At 45.4% G+C, this 27,250-nt stretch overlaps 4 protein-coding genes across 5 annotated transcripts in view; all 4 read right to left on the bottom strand.

Annotated features, from left to right (window-relative positions):
* The window catches only part of LOC6617611 (unconventional myosin-XV), a 32,232-nt gene extending 31,242 nt beyond the window's left edge, over positions 1-990 (bottom strand). The window contains exon 1 of the mRNA XM_032724211.1: positions 470-990. The gene's annotated coding sequence lies outside the window, so the exon portion shown is untranslated. The remainder of the gene's footprint in view (positions 1-469) is intronic.
* Positions 991-2,245: 1,255 nt separating this feature from the next.
* Positions 2,246-4,470, bottom strand: LOC6617606 (poly(U)-specific endoribonuclease homolog). The gene is made up of 4 exons (XM_002041883.2): positions 4,289-4,470; positions 3,173-4,211; positions 2,670-3,099; positions 2,246-2,569 (listed from the first exon to the last, which is right to left on the bottom strand). Exons 1-4 carry the CDS (start codon positions 4,353-4,355, stop codon positions 2,336-2,338), a joined length of 1,770 nt encoding a protein of 589 aa, XP_002041919.2. The 5' UTR covers positions 4,356-4,470; the 3' UTR covers positions 2,246-2,335.
* A 1,792-nt stretch (positions 4,471-6,262) lies between these two features.
* On the bottom strand, positions 6,263-7,941 carry LOC6617605 (tryptophan 2,3-dioxygenase). The gene is made up of 6 exons (XM_002041882.2): positions 7,837-7,941; positions 7,603-7,763; positions 7,410-7,543; positions 6,749-7,355; positions 6,564-6,657; positions 6,263-6,489 (listed from the first exon to the last, which is right to left on the bottom strand). The coding sequence occupies exons 1-6, from the start codon at positions 7,860-7,862 to the stop codon at positions 6,372-6,374; spliced, it is 1,140 nt and encodes a 379-aa protein (XP_002041918.1). The 5' UTR covers positions 7,863-7,941; the 3' UTR covers positions 6,263-6,371.
* A 488-nt stretch (positions 7,942-8,429) lies between these two features.
* Positions 8,430-25,998, bottom strand: LOC6617604. 2 transcript variants are annotated; one of them, XM_032725337.1, is made up of 8 exons: positions 22,512-25,998; positions 18,617-19,052; positions 16,726-16,902; positions 15,471-16,027; positions 14,998-15,401; positions 14,569-14,938; positions 13,104-14,513; positions 8,430-12,034 (listed from the first exon to the last, which is right to left on the bottom strand). In XM_032725337.1, the coding sequence occupies exons 1-8, from the start codon at positions 25,440-25,442 to the stop codon at positions 11,615-11,617; spliced, it is 6,705 nt and encodes a 2,234-aa protein (XP_032581228.1). In that variant the 5' UTR covers positions 25,443-25,998; the 3' UTR covers positions 8,430-11,614. The 2 variants fall into 2 exon arrangements, with proteins under 2 accessions (XP_032581228.1, XP_032581229.1); XM_032725338.1 differs by having other exon boundaries at positions 15,471-15,826; positions 22,512-25,997.
* Positions 25,999-27,250: the final 1,252 nt, after the last annotated feature.

Here is a 27,250-nt window from a genome sequence, read left to right as displayed (position 1 = left end):
ATAATAAATCCTTTCATTCTTACTGAGTTTATAACACGGAACAGATTATAAACGATCATTACAGGTATGAAAAACAATAAAAGAACGAATCCGGTTAATAAGAACACAATTTTTTAGAATTCTTTGGTATATAAAAACCCTACATTCCTCGAAGATAATTAAAGAACTTACAAAATCTGATGCTGCACCGCTAATAAACAATTTCCAAACAAAATAGTATAGAAAATTGTGCTTTTCAGTAGCATGACGTTTCTGAAAGCCCTTTATATCGTCAATAACAGTCGAAATAGTTCAATAAAAACGATCTTTTAATGGCGCCTGACAATCCTGGTCTTATTGACATTCTTCTGCTATTATTCTTGTTGTTGTAGACCAAGATTCAGATTCTGATTTGAATTCCGAGAGAGTGAGAAAAAGGTTACTGCTATTTTCGCTCTCTCTCGCTGTCTCTCTTTTGAGCGTGACTTACTTGCTTTGTTGTTGCCTTGCGTTTCAGATAACCGTTCTGTTCTGCCAGCGTGTGAGTTTGTGTTTTATGTTTTTTGAGCTCTTTCTGCTGCTGTCTTTCTCCTTGCCCCCTTCTGTCTTCTCTCGGTTTCTTTTGGCGTCACTTCGTCACCGCACACAGAACATTAGAAGAGGAAGAATTCTGCTACATTTCATCCGTAGTGTCTTCTGATACTCTCTTCTCTTTTCTTCCCTCTTTCTCGCTGCTTCGTTGTTTGTGATTCTTAATATTTTTTTCTGTTTAACGCCGATTTGCTTGTTGCGTTGTTTGTCAAAAAAGTGTCGACGCTTTTAAATTTCGGTTAACAAAATTAGAACAAATAATTGCACGGCACTTGCGAGTTGGGTAACGAAAAAAAAAAACAAAACTTAATTTGACCGCTCAGTATGTACATAGGTATTTGTATAGTTGTGGTTGTAATCCGTGGCACGCCGCGCACCAAAAAAAATGCTCAACAAACTCCTCCGGCAGTCAAACAGCAACTGAAATGGCCGAAACCACTGGAAGTCCAATGGAACTACGGTCAACTCAGATCACTTGTTACCGACAGAGAGAGCACGACGAGAGCGCGAGAGAACGAGAAAGCGAAGAGTGCAACTGCAGGGTTGTCAAAGGCAATCGCCTATTGGTATTTAGAGGTGGAATCGTTGTCAAAGATACGCAGGCAGTTACTTGCCTCTGCAATCTTCAAAGCCACGTTATTATGAAAAAACTAATAGGGATTATCGATTTTTTTAAGAAGTCGTTTTCTCGATTTCTCCACCAAAAATTATCGGAATTTTATTTAAAAAAACAGAAATCGTTGTTCAAATTAAGATTTTCTTAGCCCGTTGAATTCGTAACAAAATTCCCTGTCGACCTCTATTCCAAGTTGTAAATTTTTGGGAATCATAAAAACAGTGATAGGGATAGTCAGCTATGTTGATTAGCAACACAAAACCGTCTTTATTTTAGCTGTGCCACCTTTTTTGGCCAAGTTATGGAGAAAACCCCGTTTGTAAATATTCAAATTTTGGCAATATTATTATTTTGTTTTTTTTTTTTTTTTTTTTTTTTGCTAAAAAATAATCAGTATTTTCTCAATAGCAATAAAAATAGTTGTTCAAAAGTGGAATGTCATACCTCGTTGAATTCGTTACAAAATTCCCTATCGACCTGTATTCCAAGTTGGAAATCAAAATTTTGTGATATTTTTTGCAAATTTTGATGATATTACCCCTTATCAAAAATGGGAAAATTTTTTAAAATTTATATTTTTGGAAATCATAAAAATAGTGATAGGGATAGTTAGCTATGCTTATTAGCAGCATAAAACAGTCGTCACTTTAACGGTGATATCGTTTTTAGCCAAGTTATGGAGAAAATCCCGTTTGTAAATATCCGAATTTAATGGTTCAAAAATAAGACCTTTTTGCAGTAACCAAAAATCAACATTCTTCAGAAGAGAAAACGACGCTGGGTACGATATTTAAAAAAAGTTTGACAACTCTAAGCGAGAGAGGGGAAAAGCCGCGTTTGTGGCTGAAAACAGGTTTCCCATCTCACGCAAGTTCATTTTTCAATTGCCGGCAGTGTGGCCAATTTGATAATATTAAAAAAACCACTACATTTTTCCTAACAATTTGTTATTAAAAGCGAAGCTGACTGCTATGATACTCAAAAAGATTCGATAGCCATGTCGACATCGATAGTTGTGCCGCGAACTGATGAAAATTATCATTATTGAAAATTAATGAATTATAATTTCACACATTAACTTTATTCATTAAAGCGACAGAAAAAAAAATTCTACGATGACTACGAGAGGCACGAACGTTGATCGCTGCCTCAAATCTCTGGATAGGCGCTGCCAATGAGGTTCTTTCCCCGGTAGCGCCACGAATAGGTGACGATGCCGAACTTGCTATTGCCCAAGGATACGGGACAGGTGCGATCCGGTCGTAGTTGGAAGCAGACGGTGTACAGGGCAAGCTCCAGTTCCGGAGAGGTGCCCACAAACACAGTGTTCACTGGCTTATTGAGTCCCTGATGCGAGAAACGGATCTTCACGATTTTGCCCTTCTGCAAAGGATTATAATATTATTTTAAGTTACTTATGTTAGTTTCGGATTGCCGTGCACAACTTCAGATGGGATAACATCCGCTTCGTAGGACCACTTACCGTGCCAATGTCCTGCTCCTTCATATATCCCTTGTAGTCAAAGCGACCGTCCTTTTCCTCATCGCCAATATAGACCCAGTTGTGGAATCCGATAATGGTGCCGTCCTTCACCTCGTGGACAAAGACGTGCTCGAAGCCGGAACTGCCGATCTTGCCCTGACCGCGCGAGTACTGCGTGAACCACAGCTCCTTGACCAGATCGCGGTGGGTCTTCGGATCGGGACTAACTACTCCCTTTTGCTGCAGGAAGAGCATGGCCTGTCGCATCACCGGCGTGGCCATCACTGCGTCCAGGAAGTCGTTCTCCTCCTTGCGCTCGTTGGGAGTCACATGCTCGTTGACATGGGTGTCGTGCTCGTAGTTGTTGAACAGCAGTCGCATCTTGACGATCGTCGGGGATTCGAGGGCTTTCGAGTCCACACTCAAAAGTCTTTGGAGAACAATTTAACGTGAGGATTTAACGGATATTTTTGTATTTATCTACGTGTCTATGATCTACTTACGGATTGGGTGCCTCATCGGCGCTGTCGATGGAACGCGTGCGTCCCTGCAGATTCACTTGGATGTTACCGATCTGGCTGTTGCTCTCCTTGGTGTACAGTTGCTCCGTCAGCTGTCGGATCTCGTCATCAGTGGCCACCGAGTTGCCCGACGACTGGAAACCGGGTCGCACTGTGGTTGTGCCGCCACCTCCACCTCCGACCTTGTGTGGTCCTACTGAAGCTCCGTGGGCGGGAGTGGGCGTTACCGAGGAAGAGAAGGAAGGCGTTGGTGTCGGGGTAGGCGTGGCCGCCGAAGTAGCCTTGGTTGGCGGATGCACAGGATGCTGGGGCGTTGGCAACGGCGATTGCCAAGCCGAAGGAGATCCCGGTGTGGGCGTTGGCGAGCCTGGTGGAGTTTTGGGCGCCGGCAGAGCTGGGAAGTCCTCTTTTTGGGATGGCCTCCGAGGTCCTGGCAGCGCCGGGAAATCCTCCTTCTGCTGCGGTGTCTTACCTGTGGTGCTGGTGATGGGCTTCGCGGTGGTCGTGGTGCTCGTAGTGCTGCTAATGCCCAGCCCAAAACCAGGACGTCCAGTTCCTGGTGCTGGTTGTGGACCGCCACCGTAGCTAAGATCGTAGCTATTCGGCTGCGGTTTCTGTGGCCGATAGGAGGCGAATCCAGGCAGCGGTGGCTGCTGAGCTGGCTGTGAGGGTTGCGATGGATGCGATGGCGTTGCTCTGGTGCTCGATGGCCACTGAGGTGGCGTCTGCGGATTTTGGGAGCCGCCAAAAGGTGAGGATCCCGGCGTATCGGGTCGCGGTCCCAACGGCATCAGTGGCGCATGCGAGATGACCAATGGCGGTGGCTTGTTGGCTGCCGTGGGTGTAACCACCACCGATTTCGGACTGGTGACCACCGGTGGAGCAATCGTGCTGGTGGTAGTGGTAGTGCCATCACTGCCAAAGAACTTCTTGAATCCACCAAACCAGCTGGACTTCTTGGTCGTCGTCTCCACCGCGTCTAGCGGATCCGGGGTGATCTGTACCTCGTTCTTGTAGGCATCTAGCGGGGATTATGGGTCGGAACACAAACTTATGACTACCTATTGTTGCCCGCATGGGTTTCGCCATTTCGCCTACCTGACAAATGAAAGTGCCCGGCCAGAGCCAGGCACAAAAAAACTGCGCTCAATGCCAGGCAGCGCATTTTGCTCGATTTATTAGCACTTTGCCTTGGCGTACAACGATGTTTTCTTTAAATTTCGGTTTTTCAAGATTCGAAGACTGCTCGACCAGCTGAACGGAGACTCGGCAAGCGACTGACGAGAGACTCCAGTTCGCCATCCGCTTGATCTTCGCGATCGCAGCTGATGTTGCTGCTGTCGCCGGTGTTGCTGTTGTAGCTGCTGCTGTTGTTGCTGCTGCTGCTGATGTCGTATGAGCCGCTGTTGTTGTTTGTGGTTTTATTAATGAGCTTACGACGCGATCGTCGGCGGCGTGGGTTTTGCCTCTATACAGGTACTCTACTGCCACTTCCATAGGCTATGTTAATTTTGAAAAAATTTGGAATATTACAAATATAACCCATAAAAAGATATTTATAAGATCCAAGTCCTAAATATAGCTATTAAGACTTTGTAAAATATGAATATTTAAAAGGAAATGAAAGTGAAATGCACTAAAAATGCATGGCTTAATGTAAAATATAATCACATAGAATCTATAGCAATCTAAAGATGCACAAATATTGCCGAACTAGTCTAAGATTAGTAACGAAAACTGTGTCATTGGCATAACTTTATATTATGAATATACATGCATATGATATTTATACCTATATTAATTTTAGACAAAATATTCAGTAATATATTGACTGCAATCATTAGACACACATTGAAGTCGTCAGAGCTGAATCAACCCAAAAATCGCCGGCAAGTTCAGAGGCTGAGTTCTGAAGGGACCTGCTGCAGGGGCCGATCGAGGGTTATGGTCCATAATTACCTGGACAGAGCTCTAATTGTCAAACAAAACAGATCCGACCTGACCGGACAAAAATAGTCGCAGGCATCCGAGCAAATGGGGGGTAGTCCGAAATTGTATTTGCCTTCGGAAATGGCTCACGTAAGCGATTAAAGCGAATTAAGCTTACATAATGCCTTGGAATTCAGTATTGTTCTGTTCTGTTCTGGTTCCCTTCCCTGGCCATCCCCCTGGAAGACGACTCTATATGGATGCCGATTCCATTCCCCTACCCATTCAACAAAACTAATTAATTGCACTGTTCGAGAAGGAGTGAGCGGAGTGGACTAGCTCGCCGTCCCGTTCTAATAAATAATAATGAAACTGAAAACTCAGTACTTAAATCTGGGGCTTATCGCCCGAGGAAAAGGCCACTGGCAAAGGTTATGTTTTTGTGTGCTCTATTCGAGCAAACAGCGATAGTCGATTTGGAAAGCTGTCGAAGTTCCAATTGCAAAACTTGAACGTTGAGAAGACGACAAGCAACCTACATATGATCTATTTAAAATTCTAGCCATTCGATTATTAATTTTGTATTTTGTATGATTAATGAGGTTTTAAAGTCGGGCACAAAATAAGTGTTCGAAATGACAAAGCATTTTGGGTTCTGATCTCTAAATATTTTTTGCATCTTTTTATCTTAACTACGTAACTCTTGATTTAACCTTCTATGCACAAGTTAATATTGCAAATTTGGTAATATAAAAAAAATCTGGGTAATTAATTAATAATTTCTCTAAATTGTATTTCATTATGAGTCGTATCTACCTTGCTTAAAAAATATACAATAATCATATTTTGTCTATTTATATATTAAGACCCATTAAGAATTGTTTTTCATAACTTTTTCTTTAAAGCGGTATTTTGTAATTAAATATTCTGTATACCATTATTATTTTGACGAGTATTGGCACTCAAATTTTATGGAATTTAATTTGCTAACGAAGTAATATAAAAGAGCGAGAAAGACAATCAAAATATCTGTGGTCTACTTTTAGGCTGCCGCCTCACATATACCCATAAAATATGATAGTTTACCTTTGATTCTAGAGAAAACATTTCCAAGTCAGACTTAAAGAAAAGAAACACAGCAAATGTAATAACAAAGACTAAACAAGTAATTTTATTACACCAAAACTAGAAACAGTAGGTAGAACAAACAACGCATAGCCAAATGATGACTAATTCAATAGCCTGCCGATTGTCAGACACTTTTGTTGATCAGTTTCTTGCGAATGGTCTCGTCCAGCGGTGGAATCGCCTCGCGGGGAATCAGGAAAGTGGACAGGTTGAACAGATCCAGAAACACCTTGTAGCGATCACTGAAACCAAAAAAACAAAGGGAGAACAGTTGGAGTTCATTGATCCCCGATATATGAACATCTGCGATGATCACCTGAGAGTGGAACGCAGATATTGATATCCGGACGAGCCACCAGTGCCCAACTGTTGGGATCCAATCATGCGTTGCACCATGATCACGTGATTGTCTGTGGAGGGAATAGAAAGTAGTTGGTTAGGTAAACCAGTCCTAAACATAACATATATTTATAAAAGAGTATCAAAGAATGCAATGCTTACATCTCCACTTGGTTATCAACGAGTCGATGTCCATGAGCAGGGTGAGCAACTGGTGTGGCTGGCTGAATCTGGGTTCATCCCTATAGAAGGTAATCATGATGGCTCCCTGGAGGGCTCGATGACTAAACCGGCGATCCCCACGTCGCACCAGTGCATCGTGCACCGCCGGATCAAAGATGGAGCGGTAAACCTCGCGTCGCTTCTCGATGTCCATGAGGCGGTAGTTTTTGGCCTTCTCCACGGGCTCCTCCATGGCGCTCTGTACCTGCGCCTCTAGGAATCGGTCGACACTCTCCTGGAACTTGGCCCAGAAGTTGAAGCCAGTCTCCTCCAGCCCAGGAGTCCTCTCCAGCCAGCGCTGCACTAGCTCCAGTAGTGAGGGATCTTTCTCCGAGTTGCGAATCGAATTCCGCGCCTCCTCGTCGCTAAAGACATCCGAATACTTCTGGTTGTACCGCACCCGCTGCTCTGTCAGCACTCCCAGCTTATTCTCGATCAAACGGAACTGCAGCGACTGGAAACCGGATGCGGGTGCCAGGTACTTGCGGAAGTCCATGAAGTCTAGCGGGGTCATGGTCTCCAGAATGGGCACTTGGTCCACCAGGAGCTGTGCAAATGAAGCTATAAACGGATTTTGGTAAGAGATTCAGAAAGCACCCACTTTTAGAATCAGAACCACTCGGTTCAGTCGCTTGACAATCTCCAGCGTCTTGGTTTCATCGATGACCTCTGCATCCAACATGTCCCGTATGGAGTCGAACTCAAAGATGATCTGCTTGAACCAAAGCTCGTAGGCTGTGGAGAACGTACTTAAATACCACTGAGTAACTTCATCTAGTTGCAAGCCTACTCACCCTGGTGCGTGATGATAAACAGATGTTCATCGTGCACGGGTCGCTTGTCCTCCTCGGAGAGCATACACTGGGCATCCAGCAGTTTGTCCAGCATCAGATACTCACCATAGATTTTGCCCACTTCCGTGGTTAATGGCACCGCCGAATCATCGTGATCGTTTCTGTATGGGTGTGAGTTGAATCGCAGAGCTGAAGATCGATTGGCATTCCTGGACAGCACGTGCTGGTACTCACCCGTTTCCTGCATAGGGACAGCTCATGGTGCTCAGCTCAGATCAGATCGTGACGCCTCGAGCGGCGGATGCTGGCAAACTGATCTCCGCGAAGTGAGAGCTCTAGTTCCGACTGATTGCACAGTCGGCGATCTGGGCGATGGGCACTGCCAGATAGGCTGGGAATTATCAATCACTGGAGGTGAAAGTGCGGCGCACACAAATATTTCCCTGAATGGAAGGGGGAGTCCACAGTACAGTTCAGTGAGAAATGCCAAATCACAGTAACAACTAACTTTAGCTAAGGTATAGTTAACTCGGTAGACCAACTGTCAATTTTGAAAAAATGTAAATTAATATTAGAACTCTGCATCTGGAATACGAATTGTTGTTTTCTGTGTTTATGTGGGGTCCAATCTTATTGGTCCTTGAAAATAGGTCAAGGTTGTATAAAAATAAATGGAACATATTTTGATAATTCAAAACATGTTTTTATACAATCGCACCATACGCAAAAATAGGTAAACAAACATGTCCATACAATCAGATTTGATTGTTTGATTTCTGATCACAATAACTTGCAGTTCACCAAACCCATTGAAAAAGAAGCTTTCATTCACTTGCTTATCGTTTTTATATTTTTCATATATTTCTGGTTTTCCATTTTATTTAAAATGTATCTTTGAGTCATTGGCTCAGTCATATACTTGTTGAAATTTGTTATATACTTGTGCCGTTCGCATCAATTCTTACTTCGATCCATCGCTTACATAATCTTGGTTGTTTCATCCGTTTTATTTGTTGTTAATTACTTTGTTTTATTGGATTTGTTGTTGCTTGCCCCGAGCATATACATATAGCGTAATGTCGGGGCATTAATATCCGACCTTATTTATACTATTTCTTACACATTTTCTGTTGTTGGTTTTACTTTTCTTGCTGCAAATCCAAAATCGCAAATCAAGTTCTCAAAGAAATCATTCGAATAGGATACTGTCGATGTGTGTCTCTATATATATATGTATGTTTTGTTCTTCTAATCGGTTTTCATTATATAATTTTCAACTACTTTTGCATAGAAAAAATTGAGTTACATCTGGGAGTAAAACGCAAAAGGTACGGGGCAATTTCATGCGATTTTTTGATTTGGGATTCTTGCAATGTGCTTGGAATTCGTTCAATGCCATTTATGTATTACATAATCATCTAGTATATATCCATGTATATATATATGTATGCCTGTATGTATATATATACATATATATTTATTTATAATTTATCGCTTTACTCTCGCTCGCTATCTGGCTCTAACTGTATTTATATAATATGCAAATCGCGCTGCGTTTTCTAGTCAATTTCTAGTGTCGGAATCTCTCAGTGGAACCGCGAAAAAGTGCAACGAAAATATTTAACCGAAGAATAAACTAAAAAAAAAAACTTGAGTATCGAACACCTAAGACCACGCTTTAGTTATCCATTATAGTTAATCGTTAATCGCTCTGTAAATGTCTGTGTATTTAAATCTATGACTAAACTGTTTCGTTATGCGCGCTATCTCTGTCTCTTTCGGCTCTCGCCATCCCTGTCTAACTGTCCGACCAACTATCTAACTCGCTCGCGCGCTCTCACGGAATTGCGTTGTCCTTTTTCATCATTTTCGGCTTCCGTTTCCTGTCAGCGGTAATTTCACTTTAACATTATTGCACTCTTAATTCGTGTTTGCTTTCAATAGTTTTCAATATGTTCGTTATAGACATTAACACAATATCTGAATCGAAATACATTATGCATATTTTATATATGTATGTCTGTATATCATCTTAATGTTTTGTATGCGGGATGCATGCACAAATGCACTTACATCTATGTGTATGTTTTTGTATGTAGACCTATGTTTTTTTAAGAGAGATACGATATTTTCCTCGGTTCATCGTGACTTTGTGTGGTATTTTCTAACATTTTTCGTATGATTGCACGATTTAAATGGTAACTCTATCAACTAGGTGAGATGATTGGGTGGTATGGGATGATTGAGAGAGGTCTGGGATGCAAGCTTTTGGCACTGATGCTCTCACTTTGGGAGAAAGGCGATCGGAGATGCGTGGTTTCACCCGCAGATTTCAACACAGCGTGTTAGGTGCTTAAAAGTATGCTTTAAGTTGTGATGATCTCAGTTTCTTGCATACTTTTAGCCACAAACGTGATGAAATCTTCCAGGGTTTCAACATATGTACATCTCTTAGGGTCTGTGGAATGTGGAAGATGTGGAATGCGATGCCGGCTGATCGATCTACAAATGAAACCCAAACAAACTGTAGCTTACAAAGCATAAGTACACATAGATAGATGTGTTCGCCTATAGATTTTACATGTACTATGCCAAAACATGGCGGTACTTTTCTTAAGCGTAGGAAACCAAAAAGTGTTGAAAATTTCTTTTAATTTATTATACATAAGGAAAAAAAATAATTAAAACTAAATTGTATACAAATAAAGCCTAAGCCTAAAAATAGTCCTATAATTTCGATACTCATAAAATATATATATATATTTATGTTTTTATATAATACTCTCTGCTAAGAGAACTTTTGGAGTTAGCAACAAATTGCACTACATTGAAAATACCTTATAATATCAATTCAATGAAATATAATTAATTATGTATAATTTAGTTAAGCATTCGCATATGTCGATATATAATAATGTATGTTAGTTATTAAATAGATGTGTTTAAAATCAAATGCACTTCTCATTGAGCAAAACTCGGTTTCCTTGGCTAACAGCAAAAAAAAAATTGAATTAAAAATAATGTTATGACATATCTTTGTTTTGGGTTTAACTTGTTAAATATAATCATTATAGCTAAATTAACTCTTTCTTGGTTTTGTTGTGTTTTTGTTGCGGTTGTTGTTGTTTTTGTTTTTGCATTACTAGCACCCAGCATGTACATGCTCGAAATAAATTCATGTGATTTGGTTGTGTTTTGGTTTAGATTTTCATCCTTTCTTCACTACACTCGACTAAAGATTAATACCTATTAAATTAAATCCTCGACGACAAGGCTAAACTTAAACATTACTTTTTGGAGCATTGCATAACGTGGAGTGATTCACTTTGGATCTCGTTGATGGAGCTGGTTGTAAACGGTGCAACCGCAGTTTCGTTTCCATGATTCACATAGTATCAAAATTATTTTGATGCCGCTGCATCGTTTACCACCAACATAAGATGTTTATTTTGTTAATTCTATTTTAATGGGCATGTTAAAAACCTCAAGAGCTTCGAAACCACCTCAAAAACGCTTTAAAGTGTGCTATACACTTCAGAACGAATTCTTCTTGCATCTATCAAAGAAACTTAAGTGATTTGAAAGCTTTGAAGGTTCGTAGCGACAGGCCGTACTGGAGTATTTGTGACACACACGTCCAGCGACACAAAGATACTGACAACACGGTTACGGATACAGATAATGATAATCATACTGACGCGAAAACAGATACCGTTACGCTTACAGATACAGATAAAGATACAGATACACTGCCTAAACGGAAGATCAAACTGATTCAAAAACGCTCGCTAGGGTCAACTGAGGGGCAACTGAAATCAGCGGATGGGACCTGATGGGAACTCGAGGACTCAATCACGGACTCCGTTTCGCATTTGGAATACCGCGGGGCGGGCGCTCATCTGCCGCCCATGCCGCCGCTACCCAAATGCACTGAAGTCGCTGACATTTCGACAAGTTGACACTGGCGGCGCTCGACAATGACCGCCGCTGGCATCGACTATTCGAGCGCGGGTCATACGTTCATCGCATAGTACACAGATCCCTGGGCCTGGGCGCCCACACCCACTCCTCCGGCGACCTGTTGCTGTTGCTGCTGCTGTTGTTGCTGCTGCTGTTGCTGCTGCTGCTGCTGTTGTTGTACCGCTGCTGTTGCCGAAGTTGGCGACACCATGGCATTGCAATCGCTGTGGGATACGGCGGCCGCTCCTTCGGGCACTCCGCGCTCGCTGAATCCTGGCATTCCGCCATCCGGTCCAAATTGATAGTGTCCCTGCATCAAGCGCTGCTGCTGTTGCTGCTGCTGCTGCTGCTGTTGCTGGTGCTGCTGCTGGTGCTGGGCATAGTGGGCGGCATGGCCACGCCCACTCACCACATGCAACTGCATGCCGGGCAGGGCATAGCCAATGGGCACACGAATCGTCTGCTGGGTTACCTGTTACCGTGTAGAAAGTAAATAGTGTTAATAGGTTCTGCTTTTGAGTTTTACATTGTAACAAATTATATAATTTTAACCTGTTAGGCCAAATATTATCAAAAATAATCAAAATTCTCGTCAAAATTGTGGATTGGAATACCATAGGCCTCTTTGAAGTCATAATTTAATACGAAATCGATTGGCATTCAAATTTTGTGATTTAAAATTTTTCACATTTTTTGCAAATTATATTAAATATTAAAAAATTATGATGGTACCCCTTACAAAAAATGCGAAAATTTGGCCAAAAACTATTTTAACGTTCAAAAGTAATAGGGATGTTTAGAATTGGTAATTAGGAGCAAAAAACGGTACTTTTTTCAGGTGTGTGGCCATTTTTGGACAAGTTATACTCAAAAAACCCAACTTAAAAATTCATTTTTTTGCCTAAAATCATTTACCTAATTTTTTTTAATTTCCAAAAATTAATTTTACAAAATCAGTTTAAAAGTGAAAGGGGTTGTTAGTATTGGTTTTAAGGAATACAAAATGGTACTCCTTTTTGCTCTGTGGCCATTTTTAGTCGAGTTATAGCCAAAAAAGCCAATTTAAAATTTCAGTTTTTTGCCAAAAATAGTTTCCCAGATTTTTTGTAAATAAAATATTTGGTATTTTGATCAAAACTTTGGAAATAATAACCCAAATATGGAATGTCATACCTCGTTGAGCTTGTTTTTTAAATCCCAATCGATTTGCATTCAAGTTTATGAATTCTAGGATTTTTAAATTTTTCGCAAATTTTGATGATGGTACCCCTTACAAAAAATTCGAAAATTCGGCCAAAAATTAATTTAACGGAGTCTGTCCAAAAGTGATAGGGATGTTTAGAATTGGTAATTAGGAGCAAAAAACGGTACTTCTTTCAGGTGTGTGGCCATTTTTAGTCAAGTTATACTCAAAAAACACAACTTAAAAATTCATTTTTTTGCCAAAAATCATTCCCCTAATTTTTTGTGAATAAAATATATAAAAATATTTTGATCAAAACATTGCTCATTTGTACCATATTTATACCAACTTCACTCACCTGCTGGTACTCGAGGATGTTTTGGCGCTGGATGTGCGCCAACTTGGGATCGCCGCTGCTGCTGGCGGCGAACTGGGAGTAGGTCTCCGCGTTGTACGGGATGAGGACCATGGTCTGATGGTAGTTGCGCAGCGGGGGAGGCGACTCTGGCCGCCGGGTGGGGCTCCTGGCGAAGTGGCTGCTGTAACTGCTGTGCTTGCTCTGCTCGATGGCCGTGGCGGTGGCGGTGGCCGTTGCCGTCGCCGTGACACTCTGACAATTTTGGGCGGCTGCAGCGGCGGCGTACAGCAGTGATGCATCATCGGCACCGCCGGCGGAAGTGGCGCCCTGCTGGATCATCGTCTGGCGGAACATGGTGCCGGCGGGCAGGGTCTGGTAGTAGGTCTGCTGTATGGCAGCCGCATCCATGGGGAAGCGCTGCTGTTCCCCGGTCTCGCTGTAGAAGCTCCACGTTCGCTGCTCCGTTTTCTGCAGCGCGGCGGCCATTTGTTGCTGCAACTGCTGCTGATGTTGCTGATGCACCGCCTGCTGCTGATGTTGCTGCTGTTGCTGCTGCTGCTGCTGCTGCTGCAAGTTCTGTGGCACATTCTGCGGCGAGGGATTCTGCTTGAGCGTATTGGGCATGGCATAACCCTTGACCGCATGCTGCACGGGCTGGCTATTGACCACCGTGGGTATCGCCGCGCTCAGCTGCTCCTGCATCTGGGCCAGGATCTCGTTGGTCGAACTGAACTTGGGCTTGATGCCCCGCACCGAGGGACGCTTGTTGAACCCATAGTCGTTCTGCTCGTCATCGTCGCTGCTGGCCTGCGATTGACTGGGCTCGGAGCCCGCTCCCGTGTACCGCTTCTTGAGCTGCTCGGTCCGCTTGGCGTCTGCCTGGGCAAAGGCGGCCAGTTCGTCCTGCTCCTGCCGCCCGGCGGCCTCCTGACCCGGTGTTCCGGCAATCACATCGGGTGCCACCTTGCGAGCATCCTCTCCGGCACCAAGTCCTCCTGCTCCCCCACCACCTCCGGCGGCAGCCAATCCTTGGGCCAATCCCTGTGCCGCCATGGCAGCCGCATGCTGGGCAGCGGGATCTCCAGAGGCGGCAGCGGCTGCAGCCGCACCCAGTAGCTGTCCCATATTAAAGTCAGCCGTCGCAGCGGCGGCGGCATAGTGGGCGGCATGCGCATGCGTGTGGGCGTGGCCATGGGCATGCGGATGAGCAGCAGCTGCAGCGGCCAATGTGTAGTAGGAGGATAGGTCGTCCTTGTTTCCAGCCACACAGGCGGTCAGGGGGGCCAAAGTGGAGGAGAGGAACTGGCGCTTCGGCTCCGTTTGGCGGGGTGGAGTGCGGTGGATCTGCGTGTGCACCACCGGCACCTGGATGCCCATGCCCAAATCCGGAGCAGCGGGACAACGGCACTCCTGCAAGGAATATAACTTAAGAACTTTGTATAAGCTAGAAGGGAAGAGCACTCACCTGTGGTATGATGACTATGGGATTCTCCTCCATTTCCATGATCTTCTCCTGCTTCTTGTCGCGGTTGAAGATGTCAGCGATCTTCTTGTAGGCCGACGATCCGCTCGAGGAGCTCGACACAGAGCTGCTCGGCGAGAAGCTCTTCTCGCCATTGACGAACTTGAGAGCTTGTCCAGAACCAGGCACCGGATTGGGATTCTCCTCGCCGGCGGGACTGTTACGCTGGGCCAACTCATCGGCACGTTCGGCCACAGATTCAGCATCCTCGTCCACAGCCCGCTGCAGTTCCTCGGCCAGATCCTCGTCGATGTCGCAGGTCAGCTGCTTGATGCGCTCCTCCAGCGAAATGTCCGATTTAACAGCTTTTTTTCTAAAGGGAATTATGTTCAATAAGATTACTTAGTTACCATATGAGTATCTATCACTTACTTAATCAGCGATCGTCGCAGTATATTGCGCTCCATGCTCCTTCGCAAGGTGTCGGAGTCACCACAGCTTCCAGGCAAGTGGGTGACCAGGCAGCCAGCCCGCTTGGACTCATCGAAGGCCCGTAGTGCCTCCGAGGTGAGCACCGGTGCCTGATGAGCCGAGACGCTCGGGAAGAGTTGGCGCACCGCCGAATTGGGACGCAGGGCGTTGTTGAAGAGCGTCGAGTGCTTCTTGATCGGGATTAGCTCGTTGATCTGGTTCTCACTGTCGTCCAGATCACCGGCCAGGGACTGAGCATCGCTATCGGTGCCGGCATTCGCCTGATCCTCGGTCACAAACCGCACCGAACGCTTGGTGCCACCGCTCTCGTCCTCCGATGTGGTATTGTTCTGGTCATCCGACTGCTGCTTGAAATGGAAAACATGGAGTATTAGTAGAAATCCATCGATAGCTAAACCCACTTGGTAACTCACCTGTGAGATCGAGTCCTGCTTCCATAGCTTGCCGCCCTTGAGGATGCCGCTGATCTGCGTGGGTGATGTCTCCTTGGGCGGTATGGGTGGCGGTTTCTGTGCCTCGAACTGTTGCTGTTCCGTTGCGGATACTGATGCGGATGTGGATGTGGATGCGGTTGCTGATGCTGCTGCTACGGCGGCTGCTGCTGCAGCTGCTGCTGTTGCACTCGCCTTGGCCGGCAAGGCGGGCGGTAATGCATCAGCTCCAGTGGCGGACGCAGCTCCAACCGTTGGCGCGGCGGTGCCAGGTGCAGGAGCGGATCCAGCAGTTGCCACATCCTCGTGCGCCTCGCGGATGATCCGACGCTCGGTCACTGTGGTCATAGTGGTAATGGTTTCAACAACAAATCGCTTATTTTTCGAGGACTGATGGCTACTGATGGCCGTAGCTGGAACTTGAACTTGAACGGGAACCGGGACTTGGGTGGCTGTTCCATGGGCGGAACTGGAGCCTGAGCCGGAGATGGATCCGGACCTGGCCTTGCTACTGCCCGAATCCTTTCTAGCTTTCACCACTACACGTACGAGCAGTAAGCATTACGCAAGACCATTGGAAGGCATAGTATTTTTTTTTGTTTTTTGTTTTAAAATTGAGAATTTTTATTGGAACATTGAGATCGATCGATGTCGACATGGAGTTCGTGAATAACGAATGCTTGATATGTACACGATAATCGAATAATTGGAGAAGCGATTTGTGGGTCGTTTGGCTGATACTCAAATCTATATCTTGAATGGAATCTTATTTTTATTTATGAGAAATATGCACACATTAATAGCATTTTAATTGGGAAACTGAATTCAAAAGCTTAAGCTGCAAATTTATAGCTTCTATAGGTTGTCTGTTCTCATTTGCTCGATCAACATATTAATTAAATAATTATAGCTAAATAAGCTAATATTATGTTAAAGTTGTCAAGCATTTTGACCATTTTAAAGCCGTTAAAATAGATATGAATCTTTGATTTCTACATTGTTTTGCGTTAAAATAGAAAAACTCAATGTCCAATGCTCGGATGGGAAATTTTTAATAGACCTTGATGGCATTCCAATCGAAATCGGAGATCGAATATGAAATGTGCAATATGGCCATGTGGCGCTTGCTTGCTGTGCATAAATGCATGATAAAGCCAATATGAAGACTTGGATTCGGATTTGAATTTGGATATGGATTTGGATAGGTTCTGGGGCTTTGCACTGGCTGATATCTTACCTCCAGTGGGCGATGGCTTGTACTGCGATTGCAGGACGTATTTGGGCCGCTCCTCGCCGGCGATGATCTCCTTCTGGGTGATCCGGCGCTCCGGGGAACTGGTGTGCAGCGGCAGAATGGCCACAGCGGGCACACCCAGTGGGGTCATCTCCTCCGGACACTGCGGGGAGCTGCATTCTGTAATGTGAAATGAATAATTTAGATAAAGCGAATTAAAGAGTGATAAAAGTCATAAAGTGTTTGGCCATATGTTCATATCATTGGCATGAGTTAAATTAGTTTTTAATTGATTAATTAATACACAGAAAGTTAAAGTGTGGACACCTATGCATGGCTACCTCAAGTGACTATATCACATCAAATAAATGATAAATTGGATTTCAGATTCGGGGAACTTCCGCCTGTTGCTTCTGGAGCGGAAGTGCGCTTGAAGGATCGGTATGGGCATAGCTTTTGAGTGGCCAGCTCTCCGTTTTGGAACTTCGATGGGCACATCGGAACATGTTTTGGGCATTTGTATAGGGGGCGATCTGTGGGCTTGTCGCTGGGGGCTTGTCGCATTCGCGGTTCGTTACGCGCAACAATTAATGAGTAGTGCTCCCTAGGGAGCGATGGCGGGGAGAGGAAAAGCCCGGCAAAAAAAAATAGAAAAACAAGAAAACGAATATAAAATAAACAAAACTCTCCCCTATTTTCCACCGCTTCCCGTTTGTCTCTTTGGCAGCCAATAAAGCGTGACCACCGACATTAATGCAAATGCCTGCCATTCGAAACATCCTTTTAGGGAGTTAGCTATCCGATTCGATTCGAACCGAAGTCAAGTTGCCGTAAATCAATCAATAGAACCGACTCGATGAAAATGCGGGCGACTTGGGCAAACAAACCCCGAAAATGCCATCCGAATTATTTATGGCGCAAACCCGAAACTTTAGCGATTTCATTTGGTTGACTAAATGCTTTCGTTGCCGATACACGGCGTCACCATGGAATTATACCCATAGTTATGGCATTATTATATGGCCAAAGTGGCAATCGTTAGCCATTGATGGGCATATAGGTTATACCGAAAGGTGCCTTTTACTTACTTTGATTAATTGCCAAGTTGTGAGCTGAGCAAAAGCTAGGAATATTTGAGTAAATAGTGCCTTAGGCGCTCAGCTAACCATTCCTTCATGCAACCATTTTGAGTCCACTAGCTCTGATGATGTATACATATACATATATGCTAAGGACCTTGGAGTTGTGTATATCTGTTGTGTGCTCTTTTTATTGACACTCCACTGTCCGGCCTGCCTGAACGTCTGTGAACCCGACTGCCCAGCCAACACAGCCCACTACCCACACCCCATTGGCCATCTCCAACTTTACCGAATTAAATTAACTAGAAAATTACAAGAGCAAGTGCAGCGAACCAGCAGCGGCGTAGCAGGAAGCATTAAAAATGGCGTCCAATTTAAAGGACCCCGAGGCCGTTGGTCGCAGGACGAGGAGCTGTTCCCCGAGCCAAGCTGGGCAGGATGTCAACGGGCAACGACGAGCAACGAATGTTTGCATAAATAATTCATAATTAGATTACACAAAGGCAAACGAAAGCGTTTGTGAATGAAAAGAACGCAACGCGTCCTCGTTCCCGCGGGATTCCCACTAATTGCATTGCGGCATGGAGTTGGACTCGGAGTTGGAGTTCTAGTTGGATGTGGATGTGGATGTCGATGGTGTCATGACCCCCATAAAATACGGCATCTAGTCATGTATATCAGAGCACAAACGCGGTCGTATCCCTTGATTTTGAGCCATATTTCAAACCAACCAACAGCTGTCACATGACAAGTTTCACAATTTAGATGGAACTACCCATGAGGCACCGTTTTCTCGCAGTGCAGCCACTCACCTGCTTCCTGGAGCTGTTTGGCCGCACATTCGGCGCACTCGGCACACTCGGTGCAAACGCCCTGGAGTTCCTCCTCCGACTGCTGCTGCTGCATGGCTCCATGATGCGGCTGCTGATGCGACTGTTGCTGCTGCTGCTGTTGTTGCTGCTGTTGCTGCTGCTGCTGTTGCTGTTGCTGCTGCTGTTGCTGAGCAGTGCCAACGGGCGGGGGTGGGGGCGGTATCTGACCGCTTGTGGTGTTGCGGGCGGCCAGCATTGCGGCACGCTGCTGCTGCAGCCGCTGGATGACCTGCAGCTGCTGCAGGTGCTGCGCCCCAAAGATGTGACCGCTCAGGGCGCCGCCGAGCGTGTTCTTTAGACTGCTGTCCTTGTAGCCATCGGGCGGACTGAGTGCCGCATCGTCGACGAACTCAATTGGCGGCTGGTATTTGGGACTCTAAAACAAACAAAAAAAGGATGGAAAACATAACCAAATTAGTCGGAGGTGGGCAGGCTAAGTGAATAATGCTCGTAAGCACAGTTGCATCACCGCAAATTAAGCTAATTGAGTTGTTTGGTCGTCAGCAGCATCGTGTCCTTGCGTACATGTATGCACGTGTATGTACATCCCATATGCAAGTGCTTGTGCATGGACAGGATCTAAGCACTGGGATGACGAAGTGGGCGCCATAAATCAGCGTTAAGCCCGTGCTTTCTGCTCCTGCCACTGTGAAATATAACCATGCCCCTAATGGCATAGTTAGTTAGCCACATATCTGATGGATATATTTCAACTGCTGATATGGCGAAGCCTACAAGCCGAGTGGAGTGCAACTAAAGGCGATAGTACACACTTTACGATACGGGAAATTACCTATTTTCATTTGCAGAACATACTTTATTTTATAAAAAGCTCATACACTCCACGAGTATTCTTTTACCTTTCCATAATATATCATTTTATATGACACCAGCAAGTAATGCCCATATTTCCCTGTAATCTGTGCACTTTTCCATCTGAAGAGTCAGGGGCAGCAACAAAAGACCAGAAACTTAATTCTCAGGGAGGAAAAAGAGGAAAAAGCTGGAAAAGAGTTGTGCTGCACATGTAAAAGTTGCCAGCGATTTCGAACTCCATTTTGCCGGAATTCCCCCGGGAACGGCCAAAATCCTGTTTATTTGCAACTGCAGCTGGCTGCAATGTCTAGACAAGGATCTCACTGTTCTTCCTCTATGCATTTTCAATTTTTTTCGTATTTGTGGGAGAGGAGGTGTCCGCAGTCCTGTCATAACTCTGCCTTGAGAGGCGAAAACTTTTGCATAAATACGGCGTATTCTTTCTCCGGCCAAGGATGTGGCTAGCTAACTGTCTGTGTGTTATGCAACGTGCTCGGCAAACTTGTTACACACACTAAATGCATATTAAACTCTTCAGAGAGCCCACACACTCACACCCGCACACCCGCACACTCACACCAACACACACACACCGACGCATCGAGGAGGGGACATGCTCAAGAAGCGCCAAGTCAAGTACATTGGGCGCCCACACTGAGAAAAATAAACACAACAAGAAAGTGGCCAAAGTTTACCTAGGCAAAGCGAGCAAAAAGTGAGCTGCAAAATACTTGAAGATTAAAAAATAACAAAGAATACAATATACTTTTTAGACACCTTTCAGATTGTGAAGCTTTACAACCCTTTATAGCCATTCTAAATACACTAGAATATTTTCAAGCGACCTTGCTTAAAAACTGATCACATATATATAATTCCATTAGAACTTCAAGAGATTTTTGGGGTATCCTAAAAATGAGATCCTTGATAACTTTTTAAGTCTTTTATTCGCATTCCTAAAAGGGAAGGGTCAGCGTCATTTGAAACCCATGGGACTCCATAAATGCCCCGCCATATAAATGAATGAGTGTTCTGGACTCGAAAATCAATCTTTCTTTTTTCGCGATGCACTCTCGGCCGAGGCTCTCAGACAGGACCCTCTGCCAGGACATCAGGACATCAGGACATCGGGACATCAGAGGCGGGCCGAAGTAGATAAGCAAAAAAGCGGCGCACTCAAGTGTCGCTTATGTGGCAGCAAATTGAAACTTAAACGCAACTCGAGGGCCGCTCAGGATCGATACGAGTGTCGAGGTGAGAGTGGCAATGATGGCATAGTGCGGTATGGAGTGATAAGGGGTGGAAGGGGTGTCGGGTCATGTGGATGCATCCATGGTTATAATGATTGCTGGGCTGCTAGGAAGGAAGGAATGTCCGAATATTGGCGGCAACTTTCCACCACGTCCTTAACACATATAACGAACGCCCCTTGTTCATCACGATAGGACGCAATTCATAAAACAATCTATCACACAGTCTTTGCATGGGTGGCTTGGCTGGGCGTTTTCTTATATTCCATAAAGGGGGGGGGGGGGGGGGGGGGGGGGGGCTCGACAACAATGTCACTGGTTGTTACTGCAGTTTCGAGTTACTGGCACAAGAAAAGCATTTTGTATAAAAGTTCTTAAGTGATTTATACACACTTGCCAATAGAGAATGCGAGGACAAACGCGCAGCTATTATGTACGTACGTACACCCATACATCCTGACGACTAGGATGTGTATCTCAATGGATGATGTGATGTAGAAATGTGGGCGTGAACGGGGTGTCCTGCGGCTTGACTCCTACTTGACTGCCACTTGGGCGGGTGAAACGAGGACACTGTGGCTGCTCTGCTGTCCTTTTGTTTTCCTCAAATTCTACATCCCCACAACCCCCCACACACACACACACATAGACTGTGATAACACACAAAAGTTGGACAGCGTTTTTGGCGTAATTAACATGAAAAGCGGCTTGGCTAAGACGAAGGCCCATTTCCACATCCACCATGTCACACTGCTGGTTGGGAGATAACGAACAAATCGCTGAATTGAAAAGGAAAATAAACTTCGAGCTCCTCCTAATTGCGAATATTGTGCGACGAGGATGTAAATCTCAGAGTTTTTCGAGTGTTCTCAAAGGCAAGAGATAAGCCAGTTAAAGTTCTCGGTCTTAAGTTCATTATTTTTATGATTTTTCCCAGAAAGCATAGCACATCAAACACGAAGCTGAACTAATTTAAATAGCAAATCATAATAGGACGAATACAAATCGATTTAAGTGGAAATAGTGCGTACTTACTTACAATTTGCAACCTATTAAAAATGGCTTTGATTGGCTTTCCGAGAATTCCAAGACGAGACGACGATACTACTTTGCTACTTCGCAAAGGAAATACTACGTAAATATATAAAAATCAACCCGGTTTCGAAGTTTAAATTGACAAAAGCACGTCATCAGCCGGCGAAGAGCCGTGCTCCACAGCCAACTGGCAGTTGCACACGAAGTGAGTAAGTAATAAACCAATTTAAGTTGGCGACCCCCAGTGAAATGGGATAGTTAAAAGACCGAGGTCCGTTTCAGGTTGCCCTCATTAGGCAAGGCAAAACGGTGGCCCAGACCACCACCAACACCACCACCACTAGCTACGGCACCAGATCGAAACCCAAACCCAAACCCAAGCCCAGCTAAGCAACTCGAACTCGACGAGGTGGGAGCCAGCTAATCGGCTTATACTTGGAATCGGACTGCTTGTCCGGACTGGAAGGGAAATGCAATGGGCTTCTTGAAGGCTAAAATCGGTAAAATTGCAGCGATTACTCATATTGATCTGTGGCCTACTATTAAGTCAGAAACACATTAATAATCTAGTTAAAAGATAAGTTACAGCAATCGAATAATCCTTGCGTACAATCAACTCCCCTGAGCACTACGAATAACAAATATAACTAAGCCAAATGAATCCCTATATGATGTGAAACCCACTGAGATCCTTGGAGATCCCGTTCCGCCCAAGATCCATTGTGCGCACTCACCTGTGGCGTCCTGCCCTCACCCGCCTCGGCAGGATTGACGGCATAGTTGCACTGGCAACCCTCCTCGCAGCACAGACGCACCAGCTCGTGCTCGCCGCAGGTGCATGGCTCCTCGTCCTCCTCGTCGTAGGCGCAATCCTCGCGTATCAGGATTATGTAGTCCGCTTCAAAGAACTCGTTGCGCGTCTCATCGAAGACGACGCGATTCTTGCGTGCCGGCGGCGGTCGATTTGGCTTCTTGAGCAGGCCGCGCAACTGACCATTCACCTCGCGCATCTTGTTGCCGTTGGTCAGGTGGGTGGGATGTGGGATGATTCGATGATCCGGGCGTTCTAGATGGGCTGCTGTAACGCTAACGATGCCTCTGACGGCGCAAGTGGACGTGTTCTGATCCCGACTGGCTAGGCACTCATGGCACTGGCAGGCTCTTCCACAATCAAACTCCTCCTGGCTATCCGAATTCGAATTCGAATTCGTATCGCAATCAGAATAGCTTTCGAATAGCAAGTACTCCTGTTGCTCGCTAACGAACTCGGCCAGCAGTTCGTCGTAGCACTGGAAACTACTGGTGCCAGCGATATCCTGCTGTTTCCGGTTCCGGTTATTGCTATTCAAATGTTGCCACTGCAATTGGCGGGCGACCTTTAGATACTCGCTAAATCGCTGCACATCGAACTCGCTGAGCGATGTGCCAAAATCCCCGGCCTCCTTGCAACTCGGCTGAGCTGGCACAAAGGCAGAGCGCCTCAAGCAATCCTCCGTGGAAGCGACGTGCTCCTCGCTATCCGTTTCGATTTCAATCACCACTTGGTCTTGGTTCTGGTTTTGGTTGTGGGTCTGGTTCTCGTTCTGGTTATGGCTCTCCGCCTCTGCCTCCTTCTCCGCCTTCTCGATCCTGCGCACTGGGCACTCGGAGTGCGTATTCAGCACGAAATGTTGCTCCTTGGGATTTTCAGCTGTTTGTCTGCCGCTGTCTGTTGTTTCGCTTTCATTTGGCAATGGCGCTGCGAGAATGGAATCCACATTTAATTGAATTGCACTTGGGTCCGCGATAATTGCTGCAATCGCCTTATTGTCTACGCCTTGAGTGGATTGGGTTTGGGCTTGGGCTTGAGCTTGGACTTGGGTTTGCGTTTGGTTGGGGCACTGGAGTTGGGGTTGTTGGCTGGTATCGCTATCGGTATCTGGGGGTAGTTTCTTTGTTATGCTTATTGTTTGTTGCTCCTGCTCCTGCTCCTGCTCTTGCTCCTTCTGCTTTTGTTGTTGTGCTCTCAAGGATGCCTTTACACAATCAATGCTACTACAACTGGCCACGCGTCCCTGAAAATTGTATTGCAGTCGCTTTAAGCGCTGACTGGCCACAAAATCCTCGCCCAAATCTTGCTCAAAATCGATGAGATCCTGCTCAATACAGCTTATTGCTACTGCTGCTGCAGTTGCTCCTGCTGCTACTGTTGGCACTGTATCGCCCACCAAGGACTCGCAATCGATGAGCTTCTCCTCGAATGTTGCACTTAAATCGCTGGGCTTTGACTGGTTGCCGTTGTCATTGCATGTTGCTGCTGTATCTGGGATGCTGCTCCTCACGTAATCCAGAGGCCAGGAACTTTTTTGTGGGCGGACAGCAGCAATGCCAGCGACATTATCAACGCCACCACATCCAGTCAAGGATGAGTTGCTGCTGGCTGGTGGCTCGTGGGAGCAGGGAGGGTACTGAGAATATAGCAATGACAATGGCGCCTGCCCCGCCTCCTGCTGCTCCTCCTGCTGCTCCTCCTGCTGCTCCTTTTTGGAGCTTAAGGTTGCTGCTGCTGCTGCTACTGCTGTTGCTGTTTCTACTGTTGATGCTGCTGCTGCTGCATCTATCTCAACACTTTCACTGGGATAAAAAAAATGATGTGGCCCGCGAGCAGGCAACGCGCTTTGCCTGATTTTTTGCACAAATTTTTCTGTACGTCGCGCGTCGTCGTCGTCGTGGTTGTGGTTGTTGTCGTTGTTGGTATCGTTGTCGTCGTTGTGACTGCCAATATCGTCGCCAGTTTGGTCAACGCTTTGCGACGACTTTTCGTTGGACTTTTGGCCACTATCTGGCACGTTGCGTATGCCACAAGGACTGGGGCAATTGATTTCCACCGATTTTTCACTGGACTCAATCAATTTGCACAGCTTTTGGCCAGAATTCGTTGACGGTTGGCTGCTGCTGCTGCTTGCTGACTTGTGTAGCTGCTGCCTCTGCTGCTCAGCTGCGACGACTGCTGCTGCTGCTGCCACAAGGTTGGCTTTGAAAAGCTCACTGCCAATTGTAGGTATTGAGCAGGCGCTGCTCCCCCTCTTGCCGTTGTTGTTGTTGCCACTGGTGCTGCTGCTGCTAACTGTCACATTGGGTGGTTGCAGGTATGCGCCTGCGCTCACGCTCTGCCTCTCATGCTCGAGTTGCGCGTACTCACATTTCGTGGCCACTTCCGTTGCTGAGTTGTCGCCAGTGTTGTCGCTGTTGCAGCTAGTGTTGCTGCTGTTGTTGCAGCTATTGTTGCAGATAGTGTTGCTTCTAATGTCGCTGTTGTTGCTGCTCCTACTGTTGTTGCAGCTAGCGTTGTTGCTGCTGCTGCTGCTTCTATTGTTGTTGCTGTCGCCCTTGTTGTTGCCAGTGTATTCAGCACGCGCACGCGCCTCCACCGCAACTATCGCCGAGTGGCACTGCTGACGCAGCTCGTCATGGACGGCAGCAACATTGTCGCGTGAGTTGCGTGCCTCGCATGCCAAGTGGCCCGAAAGCCCGCAGTTTGGGCCTAGTCCACCACCAGTTGTATTGGCCATAGTTGATGCTGCTGCTCCAACCGCCTGATTATCCTTGCCACTGGATCTCATTTTGCCACCGCCGCATATCGGCTCATTTGCCAATGCCAGCGTCAACATGTCCACAATCAGCATGATCGTGTGGCACAAACCATGGACGTAAATGTGGGCTATCAGTTATTCCAGCTTATGGCTGGGAGTTTTCACTATGGCCAGTTCCCACCAGCACAGGAACAAAGCCGCCCAAAGAGACACCAGTTGAATTTTCCGCCTTCGCTTATGCTTTGCATAAATTACAAGAAAATTTCACACAAACACACACACAATCGCAAACGTGGGCCCGGGAAATTTCATTATTGTCCGTGGCACTTGTCGTTGGCGAACAGGTGCGCAGGGTCACTCGAGCGCATCCTGTTTGTCCCAGGACCAGATAGTAGTCGTTATTATCTTTTTTTTGTTTTGCTGTTTTTGTTTTGGGGGTTGACTGTGGTGTGCGGTGTGTTGAACGTTACGCGCCACTGCAGCCAAACAAAAAGCCAGCAAAACACCACCGGCACAAAAAAAAAACGGAACATAAACAAAATACGAACAAAATTATCAAGCTATTTATTTAATTTTCTTCCCGGTTTTCGGTTTCTCGGTAAAAAATGGGTTGGTTTTTTTCTTTCTTTCTTGTTAAACGCGCGACGCACGTCCGAACGCGAATCGTGACGGAAGTCGACTGAGCAAACGCAGAGCGACTCGACGATGGAAAATTAAGCCGTCTTCGTCGCGATCTCGGCCTTTTTCTCTGCCGAGCGAAGCACAGTGGGTTAAAGTTCTACAAAGCACTTAGTAAATTAGGTGGGGTATGTTCAAATGAAGTATATTAACAAGCAGGAAAGTTGGTGGGTGCACTTATCAAAGCTCAAGAGATAATTAAAATATTCAAATCTTATACAGTTTCTAGTAAGAGAGTATAATTCTTTTACGCTGTTGCTGTAAATCAATTCTTCCACTTTAAGCCAAAAGAGATATGCTATCAAAAAATATAAAACAATAAGAAAGCTGCCTTCTCTTCAAAATCGAACTGCGTATACTTTATACCTATTTAAAAGAATTGTTTTTTTTTTTAGAGACTTTTTGATAAATGCATACCACTGTGCTGTTTCGCTGTCTCGGTGGCGCATGCGCAAAAAACCGAGCAGAATGACGAAGAAAGGTAGCGGAAGAAGCAGAAACAGAAGCAAAGGTGGTTGCTGCATGTAAGTCGAGCAACGGAAACGGGTGTCCAGTGATGCCAGCCTAGCTACTTTTCCGATCGACTCACAAAATGCTACCCATAACTGATACTGAACATACTGATACTGATGCAATTAAAATAAGCTGAATTTAAAACTACTTTGAAAGAGATTCAGCTGACATTTCTTCTTCGAATTGAAATAGAATGGAAAGAATTGTAAAAAATGAGAGAGATCATATAGCTGTTCTTTGCACATTTGGCTACTTTTCAGTTGACATCGCTGATGGGCGTGAGGGGGTTAGAGTGCGAGTGGAAATGGGGAGACACAAACTTTTTTATTACGATGGTGCGGGGACAGAGATCGCATGTTCGTTGGCCTGGCTTAGAAGGGAGTGAGCATTACGGATTACTGGGATTTCTTTTTAATGGCCGTAAGTCGCACAACACTTCTTGGCGGTTACTGGCGATTGCTCGGACGTGCTCATGTCATAAGCTTGGGAAGTGAGAAGTGGGGATGGGGATCGCAGGCGATCGTGATCGTAATGAAAGTGATTAGACAAATTCGTTCCTGCATGCTCGTGTGACGATAATGATACCGAATCATACATATAAATGTGTCATCGTGATTACCGTGAGATAGACTCGTTTCCTTGGTGTTAACAGAACTCAGTCACGATAATGTGATATGATCTGCGTTAACTATCTTTATCGAGTTCCAATT

The sequence above is a fragment of the Drosophila sechellia genome, chromosome X, assembly GCF_004382195.2.
Source record: "Drosophila sechellia strain sech25 chromosome X, ASM438219v1, whole genome shotgun sequence".
In the NCBI taxonomy this organism is placed as follows: Eukaryota; Metazoa; Arthropoda; class Insecta; order Diptera; family Drosophilidae; genus Drosophila; species Drosophila sechellia.
Note: the sequence above shows the minus strand (reverse complement) of the source record. Positions and strands in the feature narration are given on the sequence as shown.